This window comes from Suricata suricatta, chromosome 3 (genome assembly GCF_006229205.1).
Source record: "Suricata suricatta isolate VVHF042 chromosome 3, meerkat_22Aug2017_6uvM2_HiC, whole genome shotgun sequence".
In the NCBI taxonomy this organism is placed as follows: domain Eukaryota; kingdom Metazoa; phylum Chordata; class Mammalia; order Carnivora; family Herpestidae; genus Suricata; species Suricata suricatta.
This window is the reverse complement of record NC_043702.1, coordinates 120,874,972-120,902,288: the sequence shown is the minus strand read 5'-3', so window position 1 is coordinate 120,902,288 and position 27,317 is coordinate 120,874,972. Positions and strand designations below refer to the sequence as shown.

The 27,317-nt window shown below is 39.8% G+C and overlaps 1 protein-coding gene across 2 annotated transcripts; it reads right to left on the bottom strand.

Annotated features, from left to right (window-relative positions):
• Positions 1-531: 531 nt before the first annotated feature.
• Positions 532-26,574, bottom strand: FMO2 (flavin containing dimethylaniline monoxygenase 2). 2 transcript variants are annotated; one of them, XM_029935010.1, is made up of 8 exons: positions 26,074-26,546; positions 14,493-14,681; positions 12,109-12,271; positions 9,754-9,896; positions 9,239-9,438; positions 5,057-5,412; positions 2,581-2,653; positions 532-1,533 (listed from the first exon to the last, which is right to left on the bottom strand). In XM_029935010.1, exons 1-8 carry the CDS (start codon positions 26,203-26,205, stop codon positions 1,182-1,184), a joined length of 1,608 nt encoding a protein of 535 aa, XP_029790870.1. In that variant the 5' UTR covers positions 26,206-26,546; the 3' UTR covers positions 532-1,181. The 2 variants fall into 2 exon arrangements, with proteins under 2 accessions (XP_029790870.1, XP_029790871.1); XM_029935011.1 differs by lacking the exons at positions 532-1,533; positions 2,581-2,653 and having other exon boundaries at positions 5,332-5,412; positions 9,203-9,438; positions 26,074-26,574.
• Positions 26,575-27,317: the final 743 nt, after the last annotated feature.

The following is a 27,317-nucleotide window of genomic DNA, read 5'->3' as shown; positions in this document are numbered from 1 at the left end:
CTCACTCTTGATTTCAGCTCAGGTCATCATCTCACAGTTGTGGGATCGAGCCCCACATTGGGCTCCACACTAAGTGTGGAGCTTGCTTACAGTTCTCTCTTCCCCTATTCCTCTGCTCTTCCCCACTCGTGTCCTCTCTCTCTCAAAATAAAATTAATTGATCATATTTGCCAGAAGAGTGCTATTATCTGTGTTGTTCCTCCAAAAGCAACATATATATGATTATAAATAAAATTAACTTTTAATAAGTACTTTATCAATAATAAGGGTTTTTGTAAATAAGTAGATTCTGCAAAAAGGTTATGATCTGCAATTCTAGAGTCAGGCAAAACCAGGTTCAAATCCCAGTTCCACAACAAGACCAGCTGTATGGTCTTGGGCACATTACCCAAATGCTCTGAGGCTCAGTTCCATCATCAGAAAAATGTGTACGATAGCCACACCCATCTAACAAAATTATGGTGAGAATTAAATGAAATTAATACTATAATGTGCACCTAGCAGAATGTCTGGTGAATGATAAGTACTAAATGTGTATATATCTATTTTGGCATATTTATTTTTATTTTTACAGCAGTGTTTTTGTCAAAATATAAGAAATGTGGCTATTGGCTTAGCTTTCAACATCAGGCGTTAGAAGTCTGTCACATCATTGCTGTTGTTTTTTGAGTCTGTCCTTTCATTTTTATCTCCAAGACTTTTGAGTGATTCCTCACTAAGCAAATGGAGCATGACCTAACACCCAAGGACTTTGTTGCCAAATACAGTTGGGTAAGAAGACTAGTAAGAGTATCATTCAGGGGTTTAAATTACTCACCGTTGAAATTTTCCAATGTTTTAAATCATGGGTCCTTCTTTTCATTCTGTGCAATTTAATTGGTTTTTTGGGTTACAACTCTGTTACATAAGGGCTGGCAGCGCATGTGCACAGCCGGTGTTATTTGTCCTTTTGGAGAGTCTGGTGAACTTGAGGAAAGGGTGGGATGGCAAAGAAATCTCAAGACGTCACTTTGGTGTTTTACATGGACCTAATTCTGCTACTTCTCTACAACTACCTCTCTGTTCCTCTCAACTCTGAAACGTAGAATCTAGATTTAATATTTTTTCTTTTAGTCTTTTTTTTTTTTTTTTTTTAAAGAGGAGCTGACTGACAATAAAGTCAGAAGCCTTACTCTGACAGATTAGAACCACTGAAGCTGGAAAAAAAAGGCCACAACAATAGCAAGAAGCCCCAGGATTTTCAACAGGAGGCAAACTGGGAAATTAGATGAAGCTGTTAGTGCCCGTGTCTTTAAAGGCTTCAGTATCCTCTGTTTCTGAGTGATGATGGCACTTCGGGCTCCCTTCCACTGCCCAGGCCCCGTGAGGCGGTACTGGTAGGAGTTGCAGGGTCCAAAATAGAGCTTCACAGCCAGCGTGGGATCTTGCAGCAGGAGAGACAGGAGGTCTGGCTTTGCACCTATCTCTGAAGCAAGCTCGTCCAAGTAGTCGATGTAATTGGTCTGCAGTGTCTGGCTCTGACTCTTCCCAAACCTTAATGAAGAATGTACAAAGGGCAGATTCACAAACTGTTATAAATGAAGAATGTAAACAGGGCAGATTCACAAACTGCTATAAGTTACATAATGACAGTAGGTATTGGGTAGCTGTTGAAAGAAAGAAGGGCTGAGTGAATGAATAAATGAGTTTTGAATAAATCTCCTGTGGAAGGTGTGAGCTTATCCCGTGAGAAGGCCCAGATCTCAGATAGAAAGTAGGCCGTGCAAGAAATAGTCTTGAATCATGGAAGTTCTAGGAAGGTGACAAGGTTCATAACCAAGATTATGACTTGATATTTAGTGAGTAGCTTCATTTCTCCAGGCAAATACAAATTAATCAGGATTGTTGCAAAGATTCATGAGCTAATCCAGGTGAAAGCCAAGCTCAGTGTCTTGCACAGAAAAAATCCTTAATATTTGTTTGTTAAATTATTAAAGTACTTGGCAACCTTGCTGGCATATGATAGATGCTCATTAAATGTTAGATTAATTAGAATTTGGTTATGAGAAAACCCCTATGTGTGATGTCCTACCAAGTCAACTTTACAATGGTACTTGATCACTGTTGAACCCCATTCTACCTTATCACAAAGCATGCTTCTTTGAACTTTCACTCCACACCAACTCCTTGTACAATTTAGTTTGATAGGACACCACCCAGCTAACCTTCCAGAGACACTCAGGCCACTGTCACCATCACTGCCCCCATCCTATTTCCTCTCTCTCAATTTCCACAGAGAGTGGGCAGCCTAAGAAGATATGGAATTGAACACAAAGCTGGAATAAAATTAAGTCCAGGAAAAATGTCCTGATTTGGTAAAAGTTCTAGCTTTACGTAGTTGGTTCTTAAACTAAGATGTATAAGAATCACCTTGTGAGAACAGAAATATAGATTCCCAGTCTCATCCAGATGTTCTGCTTCAGTTGGTCTGGGTTGTGACCCAGAAAATGTTTACAAAACAGCTGGGTGCCTCTTGTGGGTAGTCAGATCACCATACTTTGAGAAACACTACTCTATGTAAAGAATTAGAAACATTCTTACAGATTTATTCGTTTTTCACTCCTCTTGATAATGTCCGCCATCATAGTCCTTTCTGAGGGCAAGGTACACAAGCCTAGAAATAAAAGACTGGTTTGAGTAGGGGGTTTGGTTCAATATTCTTCCTTTATCTAGTAGCTGACTCCTGCCATTAAACTCTGGCCATTTACCCTGTTATGCCAGTCAGGGCTGCTGTGTTGTTGCACTTTGGGGTGTGCTGTTCTTCTTCTTCTTCTTTTTTTTTTTCTTAATTTTATTTATTTTTGAGACAGAGAGAGACAGAGTGCGAACAAGGAGGGTGCAGAGAGAGAGGGAGACACAGAATCTGAAGCAGGCTCCAGGCTATGAGCTGTCAGCACAGAGCCGATGCAGGGCTTGAACCCAGGAACAGTGAGATCATGACCTGAGCTGAAGTCGGTCGTCCAACTGACTGAGCCACCCAGGCGCCCCTGGGCTGCTCTTCTTGAGTGCTTTGTGATGCTGCCCGAAAGGGGAGTACAGGCTACTGCGTGAACTCTGAGGCGGAGGGGGTAAGAGAAGTGGCAGGAGAAGGAGCCTGAAGAGCTGGAAGGCAGTCCAGGTGGCTTGAGCTCTATTTGGAAGGTGATAGGAAGCCAGGGGAGGATTTTCTGCAGTTGGAGACAAGATCAGATTTGCCTTTTGGAAAGAGCCTTCTAGCTGCTGAATTTTGGAAGATGGGCTCCAGGAGAGTGAGTTTAACAGCTGCAAAACCAGTTAGGAGGCTGTTAAAGTGCACCTGGTGAGGGAAAGGTCAAGCAGTGGGGACAGAGAAGGTAGACTGATGTAGGAGTTATCACTGTGTGCTTGTGAGTCCATTCCTGTTCACACGTACGTGTTCTCAGACACGTTGACATGGTCAGTCTCCCCTGGATAAGGCAGGAACCTTCACTGCCATCAGACATACCAGAGTCAATGAGTCCATAGCCAAGCCCATCATTGAAGCCCTCCTGGTCAGGTTTGCATCTATCTTCTTCCGCATGTCCTCTCTATTTATAGCTCTGCTGTCCACCCTGTTCCCATGCCAGAGATATGCAAGTCATTTGTGATTGCTCTCTCTCTCTGATTTTCTACATTCAGTGGATTTTTATGTCCTGTGGATTTTATCCCTAACTATTTCTGACATTTCTATCACCTTCACCACTTTCTCTCTGCCTGACTCAGCTGCATCGTGTTTCAGTAGAGACTTGCAGAACAGCCTTCTCACTGGTCTCTGAGACCGCATTCTTTTCTCCTTTCAAATCTATGTTCCACACTAATGCTGAAATAATCTATTGAAAACATAAATCTGATAACGTCTCTTCTTTGCTTATAACGTCTCATTGGGTCCTCTGGCTGAAAAGCTTTCTAAAATGGAGATTCTAGGTTCTTAGGCTAGACTTAATCATGGTCCCTAAGGGTCTTTCAGATGATTTTTATGTGCAGCAGATTTGGCAAGGGCTGATCTAAGTTTTATATTGTGACCTTCTTAGCGTACCTTTCAAGGCTCCTGTGTCCTGGCCCCTTCTCCAGAAAGAATCATCTCTCACCCCGCTCTGCCGCCTATGTCAGATTCTGGGAACAGTAAGCAGCTGGTAATTCTCTACATCCATCATGCCTCTGTGCTTTGGCTCATCTAGGAAGGTTTCCTTTATTCCAGTCTGCTGCTGCTAAGCACCCTTTCCCTTCTTCCCATGCCCTCCATGCATTCCTCTACCAAAGCATTTGTCTTAGTCGAGGAAATGATATGTTTAAATTGCTCTCCAGGGGTGCCTGGGTGGCTCAGTTGAGCATCTACTCTTGATTTTAGCTCAGGTCATGATCCCAGGGTCATGGGATCAATGGGCTTCATGTTGAGCATGAGCCTGCTTAAGATTCTCTCTCCCACTACCCCAATTGTCTGCTTTCTCTCTTTCTCTCTGTTTCTCTCTCTCCCTCTTTCTCTCTCAAATTAAAAAAACAACAACAATGCTCTCAATTCCACTAGGTTCCAGCACAAGCCTAGGTATTCAATGAGTTTTGGTTGAGCTGTATTGAATCCTGGGGTCAGGGAGGAATGCAAAGGACTATACAGATACTTAGGAAGAAACCTAATATGCAGAAGGCTCTGAGTCTCTTGATTTGCATGTATTCAGAGGAATTCATAAACATCATCTAGGTAAAACCAGGAGTCATAAATCTTTTCCTTCTCAATTATTCTCTCATGATTCCAAAAAAGGATAATATATACTTAGCTTTATGACAATTAAAATTTTCTGAACTTTCTAATATTTTAAAAAGGATGATTACAGATCTTCATTATCATTTTATCTCTGTATTTGTTACTTTGCAAATTCTCCACTAACTTTTTAGGATGTTAATCTCGTGAGGGCGGCCCAAGTTTGTCAACATTCTTACTGGCAAACTCCTCGTCTAAATTTGCTATTGGGCAAGCTCCATCAGGTTGTAAAACCCTCAGGCCCTCACTTGCCCCCTCATGTACCTTTGAAAACTCTGGTTGCCCAACGAGCTTGAAGTTCAACAGTTGGGAAAATGGAGCCTAGGGGCTGGATGAGTCCAATGCATGCCAGAGTTGACTTCTCCAGGTGAGGAGGAAACATGTATTTATACAGTGAGACCGTATTATCCTCTACTTTAACAAGTGAATCTTCAAGGAAGGGAAAAGAGAAAGTGTATCCTGTTGCAAAGACAATGACATCAATATCCTTCTCCACTGTTCCATCTTCAAAGACAGCTGAAGTTTCTGTGAGCACTTTCACTCTCGATTTCACCTTGATGGCTCCATAGAGTATACGACTTGGAAGATCATCATTTGCTACAGGTTCTTTCATAAGATACCTAAAACACCCAGAAGAAGACAATTAGAAGAAACATTTACTAAGGCATCTTAGAACTCTCTTGATATTTTATGCAGTTGGCTCTTTAAATAAAGAGGTATCTCAAATATCCACAAAACTTTTCTTTTAAGAGAGAGAGGAGGGGAGGGGGAGAGAGAGGGGAAGAGGAAGAATCTGAAGCAGGTTCTACACCCAGCACAGAACCTTATGTGGGGCTGGATCTTACAACTGTGAGATCATGACCAGAGCCAAAATTAAGAGTCAGGCACTCAACTGACTGGGCCACCTAGGCACCCCTATCCATAAAACTTTCTAACTTGATGATTTGGTCTACCTCAAACCTTACTATCTTGATGACTTTATTCTTATGTCACAAATCTCTTCCTTGACAAAGAAGGGAATGCATATAAGTGGTGTGGGTAAAAGACATTTCAAACAAGGGAGGCATCTCCAGGGAGTTAAACAAAATACCAGGGTCAATCCTTGAATATTCCAGTCATTATTATCTGATTGATATTTCCACTATTGTTTTATGTTATCTGCTCTTAATTTTCATGCTGTTCCATTTAATCTCTATCTGATCATAAAGTAAGAAAGTTAAATTTAGTTAAAGTCCCATTAGTTTTGAAACTTTATTAAGGGATTAGTATTACAATTGATGTATAAGATGAAGTTTGGGGATATTTGTTCATCCCAAATATCCATGGAGTCTCTGTATGTGATAGCATGGGTGATAAAGTCTGGTTGTACTTCTGGAATTCCTTTTTGTAGATTAGAGAACCATTTTTTAAATATAAGAAAATAGATGCTACATGTATCAGATATCAGAGCTGAGCAGTCATATAGCATTTGTTGAAGGATTCCAAAGCTCTTCTGTTTTGTATATATATTTTTAAGTAGGCATCACACCCCACATGGAGCCCAGTATAGGGCTCGAACTCACAACTCTGAGATCAAGATCAGAGTTGAGATCAAGAGCTGGATGTGGGGCACTGGGGTGACTCAGTCTGTTGCGAGTTTGAGCCCTGCACTGCTCTCAGTACAGGTCAGGTCAGGTTCTCTGCTCTCAGCACAGAGCCTGGTTCAGATCCTCTGTTCCCCTATCTCTCTGACCCTCTCCTCCTTGTACTCTCTCTCTGTCTCTCTCAAATAAATACACTTAGAAAAAAAAAGAATTGGATGTTTAACCAACTGAGCTTCCCAGGCACCCCTGTTTTCGTATATTTTTTTTTTAAAAGGAAGGAGCCCGTTATCACTATAGAAAAACAAACATTCATAATGTTTGCTTGTGTTTATAAGATCAGTGATATATAACTTAGAGCTCAATGGAGATTTATTTTTTGGCAAAGAGATAGTGAGTATGTTCTCAAAAGCTGCTCATAGGAAGAACCCTTATGGTGTACAGAGTTAGCAAAGCATTAGTTCACATGGAGAATTTGGGACACATGTCTCACCACACCCTTCTGAAAGGAAGGTTGCAATCTCCTAAAGCAGCCTTTTCCAAGGCAACTGATGGAATAGAAGATATTTGCAAATGGGCTAGTATCCAAAATCTATAAGGAACTTACCAAACTTAACACCTCAAAAAAACCAAATAATCCAGTGAAGAAATGGGTAGAAGACACAAACAGATACGTATCCAAAGAAAACATCCAGATGGCTCACAGACACATGAAAAGATGTTCAACATCACTCATCATCAGGGAAATACAAATCAAAACCACAATGAGATACTACCTCACACCTGTCAGGATGGCTAAAATTAACAACTCAGAAAACAACAGATGCTGGCAAGGATGTGGAGAAAGGGGAGCCCTTTTGCACTGTTAGTAGGAATGAAAACTGGTGCAGTCATTCTGGAAAACAGTATGGGAGTTCCTCAAAAAATTAAAAATAGAACTACCTTGTGACTCAACAATTGCACCACTAGGTATTTATCCAAAGGACATAAAAATATTGATTCAAAGGGGCACATCCACCCTCATGTTTATAGCAGCACTATCAACAATAGCCAAATTATGGAAAGAGCCCAAATGTTCATCAACAGATGAATGAGTAAAGAAGATGCGGTATATACACAGAATGGTATATTACTCATCAATCAAAAAGAATGAAATCTTGCCCTTTGCAACAATGTGGATGGAACTAGGATGTATCATGCTAAGTGAAATAAGTCAGAGAAAGATAAATATGATTTCACTTATATGTGGCATTTAAGAAACAAAACAGATGAACATAGGGGAAAGGAAAGATAAATAAGATAAAAACAGAGAGGGAGGCAAACAATAAGAGACTCTTAAATACAGAGAAGAGAGGATTGCTGCGGGGGCAGTGGGTGAGTGAGAGGATGGGCTTATGGGCATTAAGGCGGGCCCTTGTTGGGATGGAAACAAACAAGTAAACCAAAAAGAGACAGAAGGTAATTAAGGTGAAAAGAGGTCATAGGGTAGGGCCCTGACCCACTAGGATTAGAGACCTTATAAGAAGAGGCATAAAAGAACTAGCTCTCTTTCTCTCTCCCTCACATGAACACATAGTGAGGAGGCAGCTCTCTGCCAACCAGGAAGAAAGCTCTCACCAGAGGCAGAATCTGCTGGCACTTTGATCTTAGACTTCCCAGCCTCCAGAACTGTATGAAATAATAGTAATAAAAAGAAAAAGAAAAAAGTGAAAGGGAGCCTTTTCCAATGTTGGACAGCTCTGGGTATTAGGATCCTAGTTCTGCTTCTGGACCAGCTCATAATAAATCATTTTTCTTTTTTAAAATTTATTACCCAAGTACAATTAACATACAGTGTTATATTAGTTTCAGATGTACAATATAGTGATTCAACAATTCGACACATTTTGCAGGGCTCATCAAGGTAAGTGTACTCTTAATCTCTTTGGTCTATTACATCCATTCTGCCACTCACCTCCCCTCTGGCAACCACCAGTTTGTTCTCTGTATTCAAGAGTTTGTTTTTTTTTTTCTTTCTTAAATTCCACACATGAGTAAAATCATACTGTATTTGTCTTTCTCTGACAGACTTATTTCATTTAGCAATATACTCTCTAGGTCCATCCATGTTGTTGCAAATGCCAAGATTACATTCCTTTTTATGACTGAGTAATCCAATTAAAAATGGGCAGAACACCTGAATAGATCTTTTTCCAAAAAAGACAGATAGATGGCTAACAGCCACATGAAAAGATACTCAACATCACTAATTATAAAACAAATTAGAACCACATGGGAAGTCATTTTAGACCCATCAGAATGACTAAAATAAAAAACACAAGAAATAATAAGTGTTGGTGAGAATGTGGAGAAAAAAGGATCCTAATACAGTGTTGGTGGAAATGCAAATTTGTGCAGCCATGATGGAAAACATTATGGAATTTCCTCAAAAAATTAAAAATAAAATTACCACATGATTCAGTAATTCCACTACTGGGTATTTGCCCAAAGAAAATGAAAACACTGATTTAAAAACATATATGCACCCCATGTTCACTGAAGTATTATTCACAATAGCCATAATATGGTAGCAACCTAATTGTCCACTGACAGATGAATGGATACAGAGATGTGGTATATATACACAATGGAATATTACTCAACGATAAAAAGTTCATAATATTTTCTACTTCTTCTCTTTAAGTATTTACTTTTTAAAAGGTATACAGAACAAATTTGGAATTCAAATCCTGGAATGTCTATAAATGCCTATACTGTTAGGTTGTAGTTTGAAATACCATGTAAGCAATTTGGCTCTTTACAAAGAGGCACCTCTAACACCCTTGCTTACCAATGAGTATACCATGAAAAAACAAAATAACTCTACTTGTTTTGGGGCTCAAGGCCATAATTTTCATGGTTGAACCATCGATTCATCTGCTGTTCCATCATCCATTTTCGAATTGTTTGTGGCAGGATATTTCGGAGCATGGAGCTAAACCGGGTGTGAAATACCATGTCCCAGGGGTAGCCATCTTTGGAGATTCGGCTCATGACCCAGGAACCATGTCTGGTGCTGATGAAAACCTGGTAAGCAAAAAGGAATGCTGTTGAAATCAGGGCATTATCCCCTTGGGGAGGAATCTTCTGTGTAGATGATTTATCATATAAATGGCTCAGGGAAGTAAGACTCACTCTGGGTTACATGGCTGATGAATGGCAGGGCTGGGAGGTAAACCTGGGCTTCCTGACTACCAGATTTTTTTATGATACCACACTGTAGGAACCAACTAGCCAACCAATTACTGAGTAATGAAGCATTGGTTACAGGGCTGGGATTTTCCAATATGTCCTTCCTCCTTCCTCTCCTCCATGGTACAAGATAAGCAGAGAACATCGCACCTGCGCAGCCTTCTTACTCAGCTCAACGGCAATATCTGAGGCCGAGTTTCCCAGTCCAATCACCAGGATGCGTTTCCCCTCAAATCCTTCTGGGTGCTTGTACTGGCGGCTATGGAAATACTGGCCTTTGAACTTCTCAATACCTTCAGGGGAAGAAGAGAGATAATCATAAATGATGTATATTTCAGTAAAAGTGCATTTTCAACTTTTGTTTTCTGGGGTCAATTATTTGTTTTGCCTCTTGCCCTCTTAGGGGAGTTGCAATGGCAAGACGGATTGGCAGACTCAAAGTATAACATATATAAGAAATGCTAGCGTATGGCACAGGATCAAAAGTGTTGATTTTAGAGGCTGAAGCATATATATTTATTAGAGAATAAACAAATGGCTTTGATGAATATAGCAGAGTCAGATGCTGGTTTCTAACTCATTTTATTTTTTTAAGTTTATTTTTTTATTTTTGAGGGAGAGAGAGAGCTGGGGAGGGGCAAAGAGAGAGGGAGACAGAGAATCCCAAGCAGGCTTCATGCTGTTAATGCAGTCTGATACAGGGCTCAAACCCATGACCTGAGCCAAGGTCGGATGCTCAATTGACCACCCAGGTTCCCTTATCCTATTTTGGATTATATAGTGACCCTTTAATATCACTTAGCACATGTATCCTTTTAAATGTTATTTGACATATTGTGAAGTGCTATTATTGTAATTGTATAATAATTAGAATAGTATTTATTATTCTTCTTTTGCAAAAGCAGACAAAAACCAAATAGACTAAAAATAGGTACCTAGAAATTGAAGGATGATTTCTACATTGTAGTAAGTCAGTAACTCACTGGACAAACCTTTTTGAAGACAAGACTCTCTTTGTATTTCCCAGGAAAATATGACTTTATTAAAGTATTTGTCTTTGATGGCAGATTGCTTGCAAGAAGCTTTAGGTCATTAGTTTTCCAAGAGTGGGCCAGTGTTATTAGCTGGAACCCAGAAACTTGTTGGAAATGCAAATTCTCAGCCTCATGACAGCTTATCTACTAAGTTGGAAATACCAGAGGAGCCTAGCAAGTTGTGGTTTTAAAAGCCCACCAGGTGATTCTGTTTGAGAATCACTGCCTTAAAGTAGAAGATCCTATGCCTGGCTGTATAGTAAAATCACTTGAGCCACTCTTCACTGATCTAGGCCTACCTTATATCAGCTGAACTTTTTTGGGTCATTAGGATGTTAGAAGTTCCACAGGTGTTTTGAATGTGAGGCCTGGACTGTGAACCACTGTATTAGATCTTCCCCTCAGGGCCTCCAGAAGGAAGTATGCTCTCTGAGAGAAGGGCCTGTGAGGTACCAGGACAGATGGCTGTGGGGTCCCATTGACTGCATTCCTCTCTTTCACTCTTTCTGTGTCCATCAATGTCCTGTAGGAGCACTTATAGCCAGCAAATCTCCTCAATAACCCTGTCTGTAGATGTGACTCTGAGAAAAAGTCTCCAAGGATATAACAAAGTCACAGCATTTGGTAGGATAGAGAAAGGCCAAGGTAGACACATGGATCTAAGGGTCTCTCCAATGGAGAACCAATTTTGGGAAAGTTCTCTGAAATTCCAGGGAAGATTTAGTGACTTTGGAGAAAGTTGGCTGAAGTCCTTGTGTCATTGAGACCCAAAGAGGTCAATAGGAACAAAGATGGGACGTGGAGCCTTTCATCTTTCTAGCTCTGTCAAGATCTTAATATTATGTCCAGTTGCAGTTGCTAATTTTTCCTGTCAATCTGACCTGCATATGAACTACCTGGACACTGAAGGGCAGCCAGATTTGCCACCTCAAAATGTGTGTCCTTGGCAGGGGAATTATTTTAGGCTAATAGTTTTTAAGAAACAGAAGGCTCAGAAGAAACTTTGACTTCCCCCAATTGCCTAAAAGAATTTAGACAAAGGAGCTGTTTCTGGAGGAGGGCTTTCACTATAGATAACTACAGTATAATATGAGGACATAGACAGGGAGGAGCTTGCAAAGCCTGTTTGTTAAAATTCCTCTCTGTGTCCCATTGTTTCTGGATGGCCCAGCAAACAGTGGTTTGCTTTTTCACCTTCCTGTGAACTGACTTCCTTTCCTTTGGAGACCCCAACCCCTGCCCCCTTCTCTTTAGCTCAGACTGACACATAAGCCTCAATTGCCTGACTGCCTATGGGCCTCATATCCTTATGGAGTTTCTGTGTGCATAATTAAATTTAATGTTTTCCTATTACTCTGTCTCATGTCAATTTAACTCTTAGACTAGCCAAAAGAATGTGGAACAGTAGATTAGAATTTTTCTTCCCCAGCAAGACCATCTCCAAAAAGCTAGGAATCCCTGCAGGCCTCACCTGGAAAGGACTCCAGTGGGATGTGAGGAAGGATGTGATGGCCGCTGCAAACCAGAACCGCATCAAAGACAGCACTTTGCTTCTTACTGTTGCTCTCGGTAACAACCTCCCATTGGCCAGAGGATGAGAAATCTGGGTGTTTTTTCACACTGAGGACAGTTGTCTTGAATGAACACAGAGAAAGCATCATTGAGCATTACTCTGGCATAACAGAGTGGGGATGGGTAGACCCCTCTTGGTTCCATTTGAATCCATTTCAAGTCACTTAAGACAGGGACTGCTAAGTGTCCCTTTCTCATTCTTCTTTGGCAGGGAGCTACCAAGGACATGGTCCTTTGCCCAAGAGGCCTGACTCAACAGTGGGAACCTGTCTGTTAAGGACTGAATATGGACTTGAGAGAGACACATAAAAGAAAGACCAGTGCTGGACAAGATATAAAACACATGTTTATTATTCAAGTGAGCACACAGTATTTATTAAGAACCTTTTATGTGTCCACCTCTGTGCAGACTCTGTATTAGAGAAGATATCTCATGTGAAGCATTTTGCATAGCGTCTGGCACATTGTCAGCACCCCATAAATGGTAGCTGTTCATATTTATTCTTTTTAAAACAGAAGACATCATGTTACCAATATAGTTCATGATCTTATTTGGATGAAATAAGTTATGTTCATTAATTTTTTAATAGAAAATTCTTTTTTAAAGCTTATTTTTGAGAGGGAGAGAGAGAGAGAGAGAAAGAGAGAATCCCAAGCAAGTTCTGCACTGTCAGCACAGAGCCTGATGTGGGACTCAAACTTATGAACCTGAGCTGAAATTAAGAGTCAGATGCTTAACTGACTGAGCCAACCAGGCACCCCCATTATTATTATTTTTTTTATGTAGCTCACTGGAGGTCTATGAATTTGTAAAAGTGCACATAAAGGTTATACATCTTTGGTGTTTAAGAAACAATGTCAAGTGGAAGCGAAGTTTTTCTTACTTCTAGAGTCAAGGCATGCTTCTCTTGCTTACAAGTATTTGAGTCCCATGTACATGCTTTTCAAATTTGCAGGTATTTAAGAAATGTTGGGTTGGCAGTTTTTGAAGCTGCTCCACTTAAAAAAAAATAGAGAGAGACTATTAGTATAAAGTTCGTGAATGTACTATAAAATGTCTGGGCATTTTTGGCTAAGAGTAAAGATTTCAGACTTGCAGTTTAGGGTAGTTTATTAGCTAAAGCACTGTGGGTTATTTATACTAAAAATGTGCTTTAGAACTAACACCTTCAATGCAACTCAGGAGGCTGTTAGAAATGCAACAGAGCTTTTACAGATTGAGTGGAGCCGTAATATCTTATGGCTGTACCAACAGACTAATAATGGAAATGAGTGTTCCTAACCCCTCTCTAATCTCCAGGAATCCAACAGCAGTAACACAATAAACAAGAGAAATAGTTCCCTTGCAACTTTAATGTGACCTTTCAAAGAACACATAATATAAATGATATCATAAGTAGACAATATATCTGTTAAATAAATTGGTAGTCAAATGGACAAAGACCTATTAAAGCTTCTGGTACCAAAATATCTGTTATTCATAGGATGGTTCTGCCAGGAATTGGGGAAAACTACATCAGATACATTTTCACGGTACTTACAAATATAGATTTCCACCACAATCAGCTACTATGAATGAATATATAAATGTGGAACAAAACTGAAATTACTGAGAACATGAAATATGTTGATAAGAAAATAAGCTCTACTCATTGTTATTTATTCAGAGATAAAATTTACTTTTATTTCCTAAGCACAGTTCCTAGTTTTCAGAGTGTAGGTTATTGATAAAAATTCAGCATGTGTAGTGAGAATATGGTTTTTTGCTTGTTGATTATTTGTTTTTGAGGAAAGATAGTTCTAATTGTATCTAAATGTGATCCAGCCAGCCTTATGTTGCCAGAGATAGGTAGATTCTACAGGCTTATGAAATGAATGGAGTGCTGTGAGCTTATTTCATATATATTTGTCAGAAATGCAGTTTCTAAAGAGAATATCCGAAAACAAAATAGCAGATTGATTTTTATCTTCTGTCCTTTCAAGGGAAATGAGTCTGAAGGGGTTATAGATATTATCTTAAGTGCTGTTTCATGGTCAATATCATCATTATTCAAATTCTTAGTTTTAACAGGTGATTTTCCTCTTCTGCAAATGTGCATGTAATCCATAATATCAGAGAGAAGCCACTACCTTTTGGGCTTTCTATCTTGCTCTTACCTTTCAGCAAAGAATTGGATCAGAATACTTTGTTTTCTTCACTTTTTCTTAATTGCCAGAGTAACTTCTCTATTTACATGTGAGCTGAACCAGGTAGAGAAAACCATTCCCCCCAAAATACAATACCTGGAACTGAATATATTTTAGAAGATCAAACTTTCTGGCAAAGATTCTGAAATACTCCAGGAGCTTAGAATTGTGCAAGAAGTTCGGAAAGTCTTCAGGCATCGGAAAGTCACTGAAACAGGACATTTCTTTGCTGGTGTTGGTGATGACAGATTGATAGATACTCGCTCGGCCATCTTCAACATTTTCCTGAAGAATCAAATTGAAAAGGGTGATAATCATGTTGCATTTAAAACAATCCCCAGGTGTTTTACTCTTCTTCCGAGTCTAGCCCTTGGGCTAGCTATGTGATACTCTCACCGCTGTAGGCGCACGGTAGTGTCTGGGTACTGAGGTGCTGCATACATACTCCATCACCCCGTGTGATCGGGCCTCGCCGTTGGGGTCCTCCAGTGCTTCTTACTGGAGGGGCTATGGCCACTGGTGGATTGGCAGTGGGGACAGTCCTCCTTTTGGCACATTGCAAGATATTGGGCGCCTCTCTACCTGGTTAATGCCAGCCATTGTCACAATTAGCGCCATTGCGGACTTCCCGCCTGGGAGGCTAGCCCCACCTTCCACCTCTTTAGGAACTAATAAACTCTGGGATACTGGTCAGAAAGCATCCTGGGGAATTTCCACTGAAATGAATACTTCTGGGAACAGGTAGTTTTCACATCTTGATTTGAGTACCCCACCTTCATTTTACGCCTTATGCAAATCAACCTTCCTCAACTGAAAAAAGTGAACAGCAGAAGAAGCATCAATTAAGTCTTCGACTTGAATCTAAATCTTAGCCAGTATACTTTGGTAAAACCGGAGGCAGCACATGCTATAGTTGAGTTTATAATTTCCTCTAAGAGCTGTGCATACCGATAATGTTCTTTATGTTAAATTATGTAAGACCTATGTGTGGTGATTCAACGTCCCCGAAATTGGCATGTTATCAAAGAGGCTTGCACAAGAAAATTTAAGTGGTGCCACCCAGCAAGTCCTCAATTAATGCTTCGGCAGACTAAGGCATAATCCAGGCAAATAGTAGTTGCTATTATGACTCAACATAAGGATGCAATGTAATGAAATGGAAAAGTTGCAGGAACTCATAAACCCATTGGAATAAATTACTCATTGATCCATAAACAGCACTCTGTCATTTCCACAGAATAGTAATAAAGGAAAGTAAATATTCAACTCTAATCTTGCCACCATAATAAATCAGTTGTGCATGTTTCTCTCTCATCATTATTCAGGAAGATTATTACTTTCCTGCCAAACCTTTAGATCTTTAGGTTTTAGATCTTTAGCTCCTTAGGTCTTTGGCAGCACTGAAAGAGGCAGCCTGGACTAGCTGACGGAATCTGGTCTTTGGAGTTAGACACAGCTTTGAATTTAGACTGTGTGGGCTGGACCAGCCAGTGCTGTGAGATTCAGTCTTTTCATCTATAAAATGGGGAAGTGCTAGATACTCAATAGTGCTGTTATTGTCTGTGTTTTTTTTTAAATTTTTTAAATGTTGACTTATTTTTGAGAGAGAGAGAGAGACAGAGTGTGAGCCTAGGAGGGGCAGAGAAAGAGGGAGACAGAATCTAAAGCAGGCGCCCAGGCTCTGGGCTGTCAGCACAGGGCCTGAGGCGGGGCTCAAACTCAGGAACTGTGAGATCATGACCTGAGCTGAAGTTGGCGCTTACCCAACTGAGCCACCCAGGTGCCCCATTGTCTGTGTTATTAAGGAAGCTACAAGCTTCAGCAAAGCTGTCTGTTACAGCTCCCCATTCACTGAGGTGTATGAAAGGCACCCAGGGTAGCTTTACTAAAAGCAAGATTACTGACATAGGCACATTCACCATCACACCTCAGTTTTCTACACAAGAGGTTGTATTTGATTTCAAAGACTTAAAAAAATAATAATAAACCATGGGATCTTTCCTCTGTTATCAGCAAAGCTCTTTGTGTGCAATTGGGCCTTACTGTGTCCTAATTTCAGAATTATCAGTACCAGTATGAGTTACCAAAGCTAAAACAATGTTTGTGCTCAGACCATGTCATTTAAGAGTGGTATGCAGAATACTTGCTAAATAGGTTTACATTTCTAAGGATCCATCTCCCTCACGCTTTCCTTGTATCTCTCCTCATTCATCCATTCGTCCATCCATTCATTCACGCCTACCATAGGCCAGGAGCCAAATGCCTTTTTGAACATGAACAATGTGTTTAACTTTACTAGTCTAGAGTCAAGGCTCAGATTGTACCATTGTTTCAGTTTCAAGTGGCTTGATAAAAGCTAGTCAGTTTAGGGTCAGCCAGCTTTCTAGAAGTTTAGAGTTTGGTGTGATGTTAACTGTATGTAAGTGTTTGAGTGCTAAGGGAGTGTGCGTGAGAATATGAAGTCTGTGTCATACACAAGGATACAATGACCCTGAACTCTGGATCAATAAACCATGGTATTTAAATTTTCAAACACTAGCTTCAATTTGTATAAGATTAGGGTCAAACTGATACTTCTAGATGTTTCAGTGTGGTCGAGTACAATGTCATGATAAGACTAAATGTTTGGCTTTCTTATCCAACCAAATTCTCAAACTTGGAAATGCAGTGGACCCTTGAACAACATAGGTTTGCACTGCATGGGTTCACTTATACTTAGGTGTTTTATCGTATAGTACTTATGGTTTTCTTAATAATATTTTCTTTTCTCTAGCTTGCTTTAGTGTAAGGATTCAGTGTATAATACATATAACATACAAGATATATATATATTTTTAATGTTTTATTTATTTTTGAGTGAGAAAGAGAGAGACACAGCATGAGCAGGGGAGGGTCAGAGAGAGAGGGAGACACAGAATCTAAAGACAGGCTCTAGGCTCTGAGCTAGCTGTCAGCACAGAGACTGATGTGGGGCTCGAACCCATGAACTGTGAGATCATGACCTGAGCTGAAGCCGGATGCTCAACTGACTGAGCCATCTAGGTGCCCCCATACAAGATGTATGTTAATCGACTGTTTATGTTATCGGTAAGGCTTCTGGTCCACAGTAGGCATTTAGTAGTTATATTCTAGGGGAGCCAAAAATTTTGTTTTAAAGTGTATTTATTTATTTTGAGAGAGAGTATGTGCAGGAGGGGCAGAGAGAGGAGGGAGGTAGAATCTCAGCTAGGATCCACACTGTTAGTGCAAGGAGCCTGATGTGGCGCTTGAACTCAGGAACCTGTGAGGTCATGACCTGAGCTGAATCAAGAGTTGGATGCTTAACTGGCTGAGCCACCCAGGTGCCCCAAAGGAGGAGCCAAAGTTTATACATGGATTTTTGACTGTGTAGGAGTTAGTGCCCCAATCCCCATGCTATTCAAGGGTCAACTGTATTTCATGAAGCAGAGATAACAATTAATTTTTCTCAAGATCAAATAATTTTATAAGTGGAACAGAGTAAATGTGAGCGCTCTGAAGCCAAACTGGATTGATAGCCCGATTCCACCACCTTTAATGGCTTTATAGTCATGGGCAAGTTATATAAGTCAGTTTCTTAATTTTCTTCTGAAATTTGGGGTTCATTAACAATTCCAATATCGATCAGTTGTTATCAGGCTGAGATTAGGTAAAGTGTTTCGCACAATGCCTGACTCTAAATAGATGTCCAATACATGTCTGCCTCAATTGTTATTATTATAAATCACAAGGATTATTCTCACTAAACTAGTCATAGCTTGAAAAAACTAAACCAAGATTGTTACAGGATAGCCAATATGTTAGTTTTTTCAATAAGCCAATAAAGTGGCTTTCAGATGTGGTTGGCTCCTCTGTCAGGTCAATTTTCAGGGGCCCTGGAGTCATGAGAAAAACTGCTTCTGATGTCTGAACCCGTATGGGGGTTTCAGAACCAGGGCAAGATTCTCCTCTGGGAATTTTACTGGTGTAATTTTCAGCAATTGATGAAAACATCACAATTTTTTCCCCTGAAGATCAAGTAATAATCTTTATTATGGTTGATTGGTATACAACTGTTAACAAAAGCTTTGTTTCTATGTTGGCTTCCTTTGTGTTGGCTGAAGTACATGTCTACGTGCTTAGACAAATCTGGGTAAAACTGGTTTTGCTGAGGGTTGAAATGGGAGAATGATTCTTATTAATAAACAAATACCTATCAAATATCTCTCCTGTCCAGGCCCTGAGCTTGGAGTTAGGAATCAGATGCAAACAGGATACAGAGTTTCTATCTCCAGGGAGTTTGTTATTACATTGAAAAAAAAAAAAGGCATTTGGGCTTTGAGGATGGAAAAGGGGAGACAGAATAAGGTGAGAAGCTTTCATCTCAGCCAAGATAAAGACAGGGAGACACAGCTTTCAAAACAGACAAGCTTAATGCATATTCACTTAAAATAGAAACAGTGCCTAAAAATGATATTTAAGCATGAATGCTGATAGTCTGAGTTTCCCAGCAGACAGAATTTGCTACAATTTACCTGTTTCAGATAAATGATCGTATGATAAAATATTTTCCTAATATAGAATTTTCTGTATGTCAGAAGGCTATATAGCAAAATCAAATTAGTTCCGACAGCACTGATTTAGAATTTATGATCTTTAGATCATAGATGGGACTGAAGTTTATCTTTCCCTCTGTAAAAATAAAAAGGTCATAAAAACGTATCTAAGTTTGAGAAAGATTTTAACAGTATTATTTAACTTACTGGAGGAAGCAAACTTATATAGTGAAACTAGATTCAACTTATTATGAATGTGATTTGCAAAAACCTATAGTCATTTTCTTTTTTTTTTGTTCAAATTAGTCATTTTCATTGTGAAACATTATCATATTGACCTTGACCAGTAAATATGAGTTTTCATGGCTAGTTTCTCTAAGCAACTGGAAATAATAAAATTGTATTTCTTTAAAAACTTGTACCGGGGCGCCTGGGTGGCTCAGTTGGTTAAGCATCCGACTTCGGCTCAGGTCATGATCTCACGGTTTGTGAGTTCAAGCCCCGCATCAGGCTTTGTGCTGACAGCTAGCTTAGAGCCTGGAGCCTGCGTTGGATTCTGTATCTCTCTCTCTGACCCTCCTCTGCTTATATTGTCTCTCTGTCTCTCAAAAAAAAAAACAAACCATAAAAATTTCTACCATTCCAAATTTTCACTCTTTCCGGTAGAACTTATATCTATCTGCTCCTTTGCTTGAAATGAATATGACTGAAACTTTTCATGTTCTTGTCCTACAGTTAGGGGCAAAATTATGGCTCCCACAGGCCATTCACTGGACTATTTCATTAGAAGATTTAGGGGAGTTTGAAAAACATAAAGTCTGAGGAGGTCTGGTTTGGGTCTATTCATCTGTATTTAAGAAGTGCTTCCCAGCTGAGTTGCCTTGGTGGCTCAGTCCATTAAGTGTTGAACTCTTGGTTTCCACTCAGGTCATGACCTCACAGTTTGCGAGTTGGAGCCCCAGATTAATGCTTGTGATTCTCTCCCCCTCTTTCTACTCTCCCCTACTCTTTCTCTCTCTCTTCTCTTTCAAACTAAATAAATAAACTAAAAAAAAAAAAAAAAAAAAAAAAAGGACGTGCTCCCCAGCTAATTCGTATGCACATGAACGTTGGGAGCCACCATCTTTATTAGACGGTCACTGAATCTGCTATCCCTCTATTAGGCTGGTACCTCCCTAGATCTCTGGCTTTGCTCACTGTTAGTGACCCCCATTTTTAAACTCCCTGACTCCAATATTGCCCACATTCTTTACTGCCTTCGGGGTAAAGAGTATACGTGTTGGCATGAGACACACATTCGTCATGATGAGACCCTGAGCATTCTCTCCAGCCTCATCAGTTTCTACCCACCCACCTGCATCCTTCATTCCAGCTGCATCATGTGACTTTATCTTCTCTAAGTGTGTCAGATTTCTCAAGCTTCTGTACCTTTGCACATACCATTCATTCTAGAATACAGGCCTGATCTCTGCTTATTGTCAAGACAGATGAAAGCATCTCATCCTGTAGGAAGCCTGCCCTATTCTCTACTGCATGAGGTTCTGTACTTTCCATAACACTTAGAGTAATGGCCCTTATAGAATTGCACTCTGATATGGATTTTCTTTAGTATTTCCCCTTCTGAATTATTTGCCCTTAGCCTGCAGGGACTGTGCATTTGTGCATGTTTCAAACTATAAAAATTTGTAACAGAAAACCTCATTAAAATGGAGCCGGGGGGTTTAGCCCTACCACTAATAGTCAACTGCAGACCCAACAGGAAGAGATGGACTTGACCTTGCACAGGGACACTACTTTATTCTTCCATTTGGAGGAAGAGACACTTTCCTCACCCCACTGAACAACAGCTCAGCTAATGAGAAGCCACCATACCTCAAACCTCAAGTTTACTCCAATGGGCTTTGAGTTTATAACAGCCTTCCCAACTTACCCCTTTTCTCCTTTAGAAAGCATTCCTTTACTTCATTCCCTGGATGCCTAAAGTTTTGCCAGCTTGTTTGTCCCAAACTGCAATTTTCTTTTATTCCTGAATACGCTTATCTTTTGCTGGTAAAATAACTGTTAGTTTTTACTTTTAAGGTTAATATGCCTGGGACATGGTGCAAGATCAGTTAATATGTTTGGTGAAAGAATGAAAGAGTATGTAATGTAAACTAGAAGCGTTTTTCCACCACTCCAAATAGGCTTAATGATACTAAAATGGACAGTCAGTTGTGGCAGTAAATGGTTTTGCTAGTAGTATGCTATAAACTTCTTTCTGTCCTATCACATGCCAACATTACTTCTTTTAAAATATTGTGGCAAGTTAACCATTGTATATCTTGAACTACTGGTGAACAGATGTAATTGAGACCCATCCATAGTATTTTATATTTCATTTCCTGGAGTATTAGAAATATCTAACATGTTAAATTTAGTTGTATTAAATAGGCAACAAGGTAAAAAAAACCCAAGTTATATTGAATTATGCTGTGAGAGATTCTTGGGGTAAATGTACCTAAGTAAATTTACCTGGAAGTAAAACAAGGGAAAGGCAGTTATCTCTTCTGGAGTGGAAATGGCCGTTCATTCTAAACCAGTAAAGAGGAACAGAATTTGCCACCCTAGACGTAGGTCTGTTTGGCACGGGAATTATTTTAAACTGGTTAATTTTTAAGAAACGGCAGACATAGGTGAGGCTTTGAGAATTGAGTAGAAGCTACCCTTCTGTGAGAGATATTTACCTGCGTAAGGGAAATCTCCTCTTGTAAGTGTGTCTCCTTCACTGTACTAGGATAAAGGGGATGAGTCAATCTCTAGAAACTCTTGTCAAAGAGGAAGGCAATGACTTCAATCTACACAACAACCTTACCCTTACTGCTTTTCCTGATTACCTCCTGGAACCGACTCCCCACTTTATAACCAAATGTAAACAAAACAAAACCAGAAATGCGATGTGTATTGGTAACTTTCCTGTGAACACAGGTATCAGGAACAATGAAGGAGGTGGAAAAGGTTAGTGGCTAAAGGCAGATCCTGCTTTTGTCTCTCAACATCTCAGCAAGATTATTAAGTGTGCGGGCTCAGAAATCTTACAGACCTTCATTCTTGTGCTTTTCCCATTACCTATGTTCCACCCTGGACAAATTGTTCATTTGAAAACTCAGCTTCTTCATACGTCCATGAAGATAATCATGATACCTACTGAAGGAGCTCAGGACAGACCCTGTTCCCCCCAAAATGTGCCACTTGGGCATGAGGATTATTTTGAGTGGAAGGCACTTGAGACCTTATGGGCTCAAGAGAAACTTTTGTCCTCCCTTTACTGTACAAAAGAATCTAAATTGAAGGTCTTTCCCAGAATAAGGGTTCCTAACAGAGATAAATTTGATCTGAGTGACCCATCTGAATGGTAGAGCAAGTGTCTACTCTTCTTATTGCCCCATGAAGTGCATTCCTTTCCTTTAAAGTCCCAGAACCCTACCCGTGTCTCCTTAGTTCAGAATGACATATATACCTCATTTTTCCTGACCATCTTTGGAATTTCTATGTCTATGTGGATTCCTCATGAATGTGTATTAAATTTGATTTTCTCCTGTTAATCTGTCTTATATCAATTTGATGCTTAGTCTAGTTAGACTTTTGAGGGGACAGGAAGCCTTGCTCCCCGACACTGCTTTTTAGGATTATTATGAAGAGAAAAATAAGATGATGCATGGAAAGCACTTTTCCATTGCTGGAAATGTGCTAAAAATAGGTTAATTAGCACACTGCCCATGTTGCAAGACTTCCACCTTTTGGAAAAATTCAGCACCCTCCAAGCTGGGCATGGGACAACAAGTCTTAAATTTTTGTTTAACTTGTCAGCACCAAATATGTTAAGTGATCTTAGAAGGATTATGTGTAAATATACAAATTAATAATAAGCTCTTTTCAAAATTGATTCTTGATGGTAGAGTAGTGAAAAGGCAAAGCTCTTTGGGAGTGAGTGTGGCAGCTCCCAGCATCCTTTGCAGTGCCTCCTCCCTTTGGCAATCCAGTCTGTGGGTAATCAAGACTCTCACATGCCTCACTCACCTGGGATATTTTGCATACTGTATATTTCACACTGCAGGGAGATTATTTGACTTCTTTGGGTTGAGAAAATTGTTTGTTTCTCTATTGGATATAGCTTTGAGAGGTTTGAAATGTGATATTGTTAAAGGCTTCAGGAAATTATATACTAAACCATTTTATATCTAATAAGGTTTAATTAATTCAAAATTTAATCTTTTTTAAAAACAGTTTTTTAAGGTTTATTTATTTTTGAGAGAGAGACAGAGCACAAGTGGGGGAGGAGCACAGAGAGGAGACACAGATTGAAACAGGCTCCAGGTTCTGAGCTGTCAGCACAGAGCCTGACATGGGGCTCGAACCCATGAACTGTGAGATCATGACCTGACCTGAAGTCAGACACTTAACTGACTGAGCCACCTAGGCGTCCCTTAATCTAACTTTTCTAGCCCATAGGAAGGTATCTCTAATTCTGAAATGTTAAACACTGGCAACTGGGATTAGGATAGCAGGAAAATATTTTGGGGCAGAAAGAAATTTTCCTGGAATTCATCAAGTCATATTTTAGACAGACCACTTAAAAATATGGCTTCTATTACCAAATTGATGATAATCAAATAAGGGACATTTGGCTTTTTAATTTTTTCAAAGTTTATTTTTGTTTATTTTGAGAGAGCAAGCAGGGGAGGGACAAAGAGAGCAGGAGACAGAATCCAAAGCTGTCTCTGTGCCATCAGCACAGAACCAGATGTGGGGCTGAACTCACGAACGAACCCATGAGATCATGACCTGAGCCAAAGTCAACAGTTGACCACTTAACTGACTGAGCAGCCCAGGCACCCCTGGGCATTTGGCTTTTTGATATTAAGTCCCAAATCAGGTAATAAGGCACTGACAAATTTATTACTAAATATAAATTTGTTAGAACTTCACATTTCTTCTTTAGGTTAAAAAATCTACCTGGGGGTGAGGGAAAACCCAAATGAAACCTAGAGTGAATCTAGAGTGATCAAAAATAATATATCTTTGGTTAAGACAGGAATGATCACCTTATAATATCACCCTTTCAGGAAAAGCTATAATGTTGTTGTTTTTTTAATTATCTTAGAGGTGCGGGCGGGCAGCAGAAGGAGAGAGTGACAGAATATTAAGCAGACTCCATGTTCAACATGGAGCTCGACGCTGGGCTCAATGTGGGGCTCAATACTACAACCCTGGGATCATGACCTTGGGATCATGACCTGAGCCGAAATCAGGAGTCTGGTGCTCAACCAACTGAATCAGCCCCAGGAGAAGCTGTTTCTAATGATCAGTTGTTAGTAAGAAATGAATGTGATTCAAGCTGTATTTCCAGTTTCCTCTGACAAGTTACCTGTCCTATAAAAGGATCAACATCTCCATCATTAGCTCTGATTATGTTAGCATAGGTGAACGAATAGATTTTTATTTGGTATTTGTGCAATTTGCTTGCAAAATTTGTCTTATCATAAGTTTCATTGGAGACTCCAATTAAAAACAGATTAGCCTCCTCAGAAGATTTTGGTTTAGTAAGTCTGGGTTGGTGTTAAGTATCTTTTAAAAACCCTCTAGGTGTGTCTTATATGCATTTGAGAAACTCAAGGTTAAAAAATCCATTTTGGCATAAAGTTTAGTTCAAACTTGCAAAGCATATGTGCTAGATGTCTGTGCCTTCCCCCTAATTGGTCATCTTGTAGGCAGAGCCCTTTGGATGATCTCTGCTAATGTCAGAATCTGCTTTTATTTTTATTCATTTTATTTGAGAGAGAGAGAGAGAGAGAGAGAGCGAGCGAGCAAGGCGGGGAGGAGAGAGAGAGAGAGACAGAGAGAGATAGAATCTTAAGTAGGCTTCATGCTCAGCATGGAGTTTGATGTAGGGCTTGATCGCATGACCCTGGGATCATGACCTGAACCAAAATCAAGAGCTGGCTGCTCAACTGACTGAGCCAGCCAACTGTTCCTCGGAGTCTGTTTTTAGTGTATTCAAGCTTTTTGCTTCTGTTTAGTTGTTCTCACCTGTTCACTCCCTCACTTAGATGCACCTGATACTAATCCTAAAGTTGTAGCTGTGGAGTTCTGAGCTAGAACTTCTGTTTAAACTTTCTGAGAAAAAATGCAAGTTAGGGCGTGGTTCTAAGTAGGGGGTTAGCTGTTTAGAAGTCATGGATACTTGGGTTTGAATGCCAGTTCCAGCAATGTGACCGTGACCAAGTTACTTAACCTTGCTCACTTTCTGTTTGCTTGTCTCTAAAATATGTAGTTATTGGAGCTGACATTTATTAAATTCTAAGTTATTTACATAAATTATCTCCCTGAATCTTTAAAACCACACTTTGGAATGATTGCATTTTTCTGTTATTATCCCCATTATACAGCTAAGACTAAGACACAGGGATGCCAATAGCTTGCCCAATATCTCACACCGAGGAGGTAGCAAGCTAGTATTTAAAATCAAAACACTGTGGGAAGGTATAATTATGAATCTATAGAGTTATCTATATATCTGTTTAAATTTTACATAAATTCTGATGAATGGATGGCATTATCAATATTTAGGTTTGGCTAAGAGAATGAATTGAATGAATGTGTTTAACAATACCTTTAAAGGGTTTCCCAGAAGTAGTTACCCTAGAGTGTCATTGGTAAAGCTAAGAAAACAAACATGATTTGCCAGAGAAAAAGAAAGTCAGTAGTCATAAGAGCACACTTTCTGAAAAAGCACTTGCTCAGTGTTTGGAATAGAAGTGGTCTCTTGAAAAGAATTCCTGTCACTTCTATTTTGTAAAATGTTCTCCAACATTAGTATGTTGCTTTGAGAATCACTAGAATGTGGGCCACAAGACAGTTGCAGGATCCATAAGAAAAGGTCCTTTATGTGCCTGGACTGGACATCTGGGTTAGGACAGTAATGACCTGGGAGAGATGACAGCCTATTTCTATAGTTCCTACATAGCTGCACAAAATAAATCTGATCAAAGTTGCTTGGGAGATCCCTCAACAAGGCCCCTCCATAGCTATGATTTCCTCTGCGAAAGCAGCACAAGGTGTTCAAGAAACACAAAGATGTCACTTACTTTGAACCTCCACAGCCCTCCTATATCTTCAGTCCTCTCAAAGCAAGTGGGTTCCAGTCCCTCGTCCACACAGCACTTCAGTGAGACCAGGCCACTGACTCCGGCTCCAATCACTGCCACCTTCTTTGCCATGGTCTCTTGTTGAGGAGTTGATCAGTCAGCACTGCTTCACTGGTAAGAGTCCTTGCGGTGTGGTCAGTAATCTAGAAGTGACAATGTACTAAGCAGCACTCATTGAATAAAATTCGTCATGAGTCAAATCCCAGACTCCTCATCTGCTTCCTGTTAAGAAACCAGTTTGTTTCCCTCGACTTGGCTGCAGAGTTTGTCTGGATCTGGTATTTAAAAGCAACCCATTTAACAATGCCAAGCAAATTCATAACACAGCACTGGGCATAGGAGCCGTGACATGGTTTAGAGTGCTGAGCTTTTCCTGTCAGCTACTATTCACAGCTGTTATTATCCTTACTTTCGTTTTGCCTTTTGGTGCAGTCTCCTTAACACAACAGTTTTTTCTGTTGGTTGTGGACTGGGAAGCAGTCAGAAATGTTCTAGGAGTTGAAGGAGGCTGTGAGAAATGGGAGGAGCTTCTCCCTCTTTCAGCATCTTGCAACCTGAAGCTCTTAGGACTTTGTTAGTACTGAAATGAAGCAAGAGGCTTATGTTCTGAGGCCCAGGGTAATGATCTTTACAGTAACACCATTATATACTTACACATATCATACACATAGTAGAAAAATCCTTCTTATAATGGATATGACCAATGGTCATTAGCAAAGTAGCAAATACAGATAAATTAAAAGAAGTCAAAATTGTCCCTAAGCCCTCTGCATAGAGATAATTATAACCAACATGGACATTCTGGTGTCTCTTTCCAGATATTTGTATATATACATATATGAACAAAAATGGAACGGCACTCTAAGTGTAATTTCTAACTCGATTTTTCACTTTCCAGTATGGCAACCTTCATGTGTATAACACCATTTAAAATTATTTATTGTTTATTTATTTATTTATTTATTTTCACCCAAGTTAGTTAGCATATAGTACAACAGTGATTGCAGAAGTAGATTCCAGTGATTCATCCCTTATAAACACACCCAGTGCTCATCCCAACAAGTGTCTTCCTTAATGCCTCTTACACATTTAGCCTGTCCCCTCTCCCACAGCCCATCCAGCAACCCTGTTTGTTCTCTATATTTAAGAGTCTCTTATGTTTTGTCCCCCTCCCTGTTTTTATA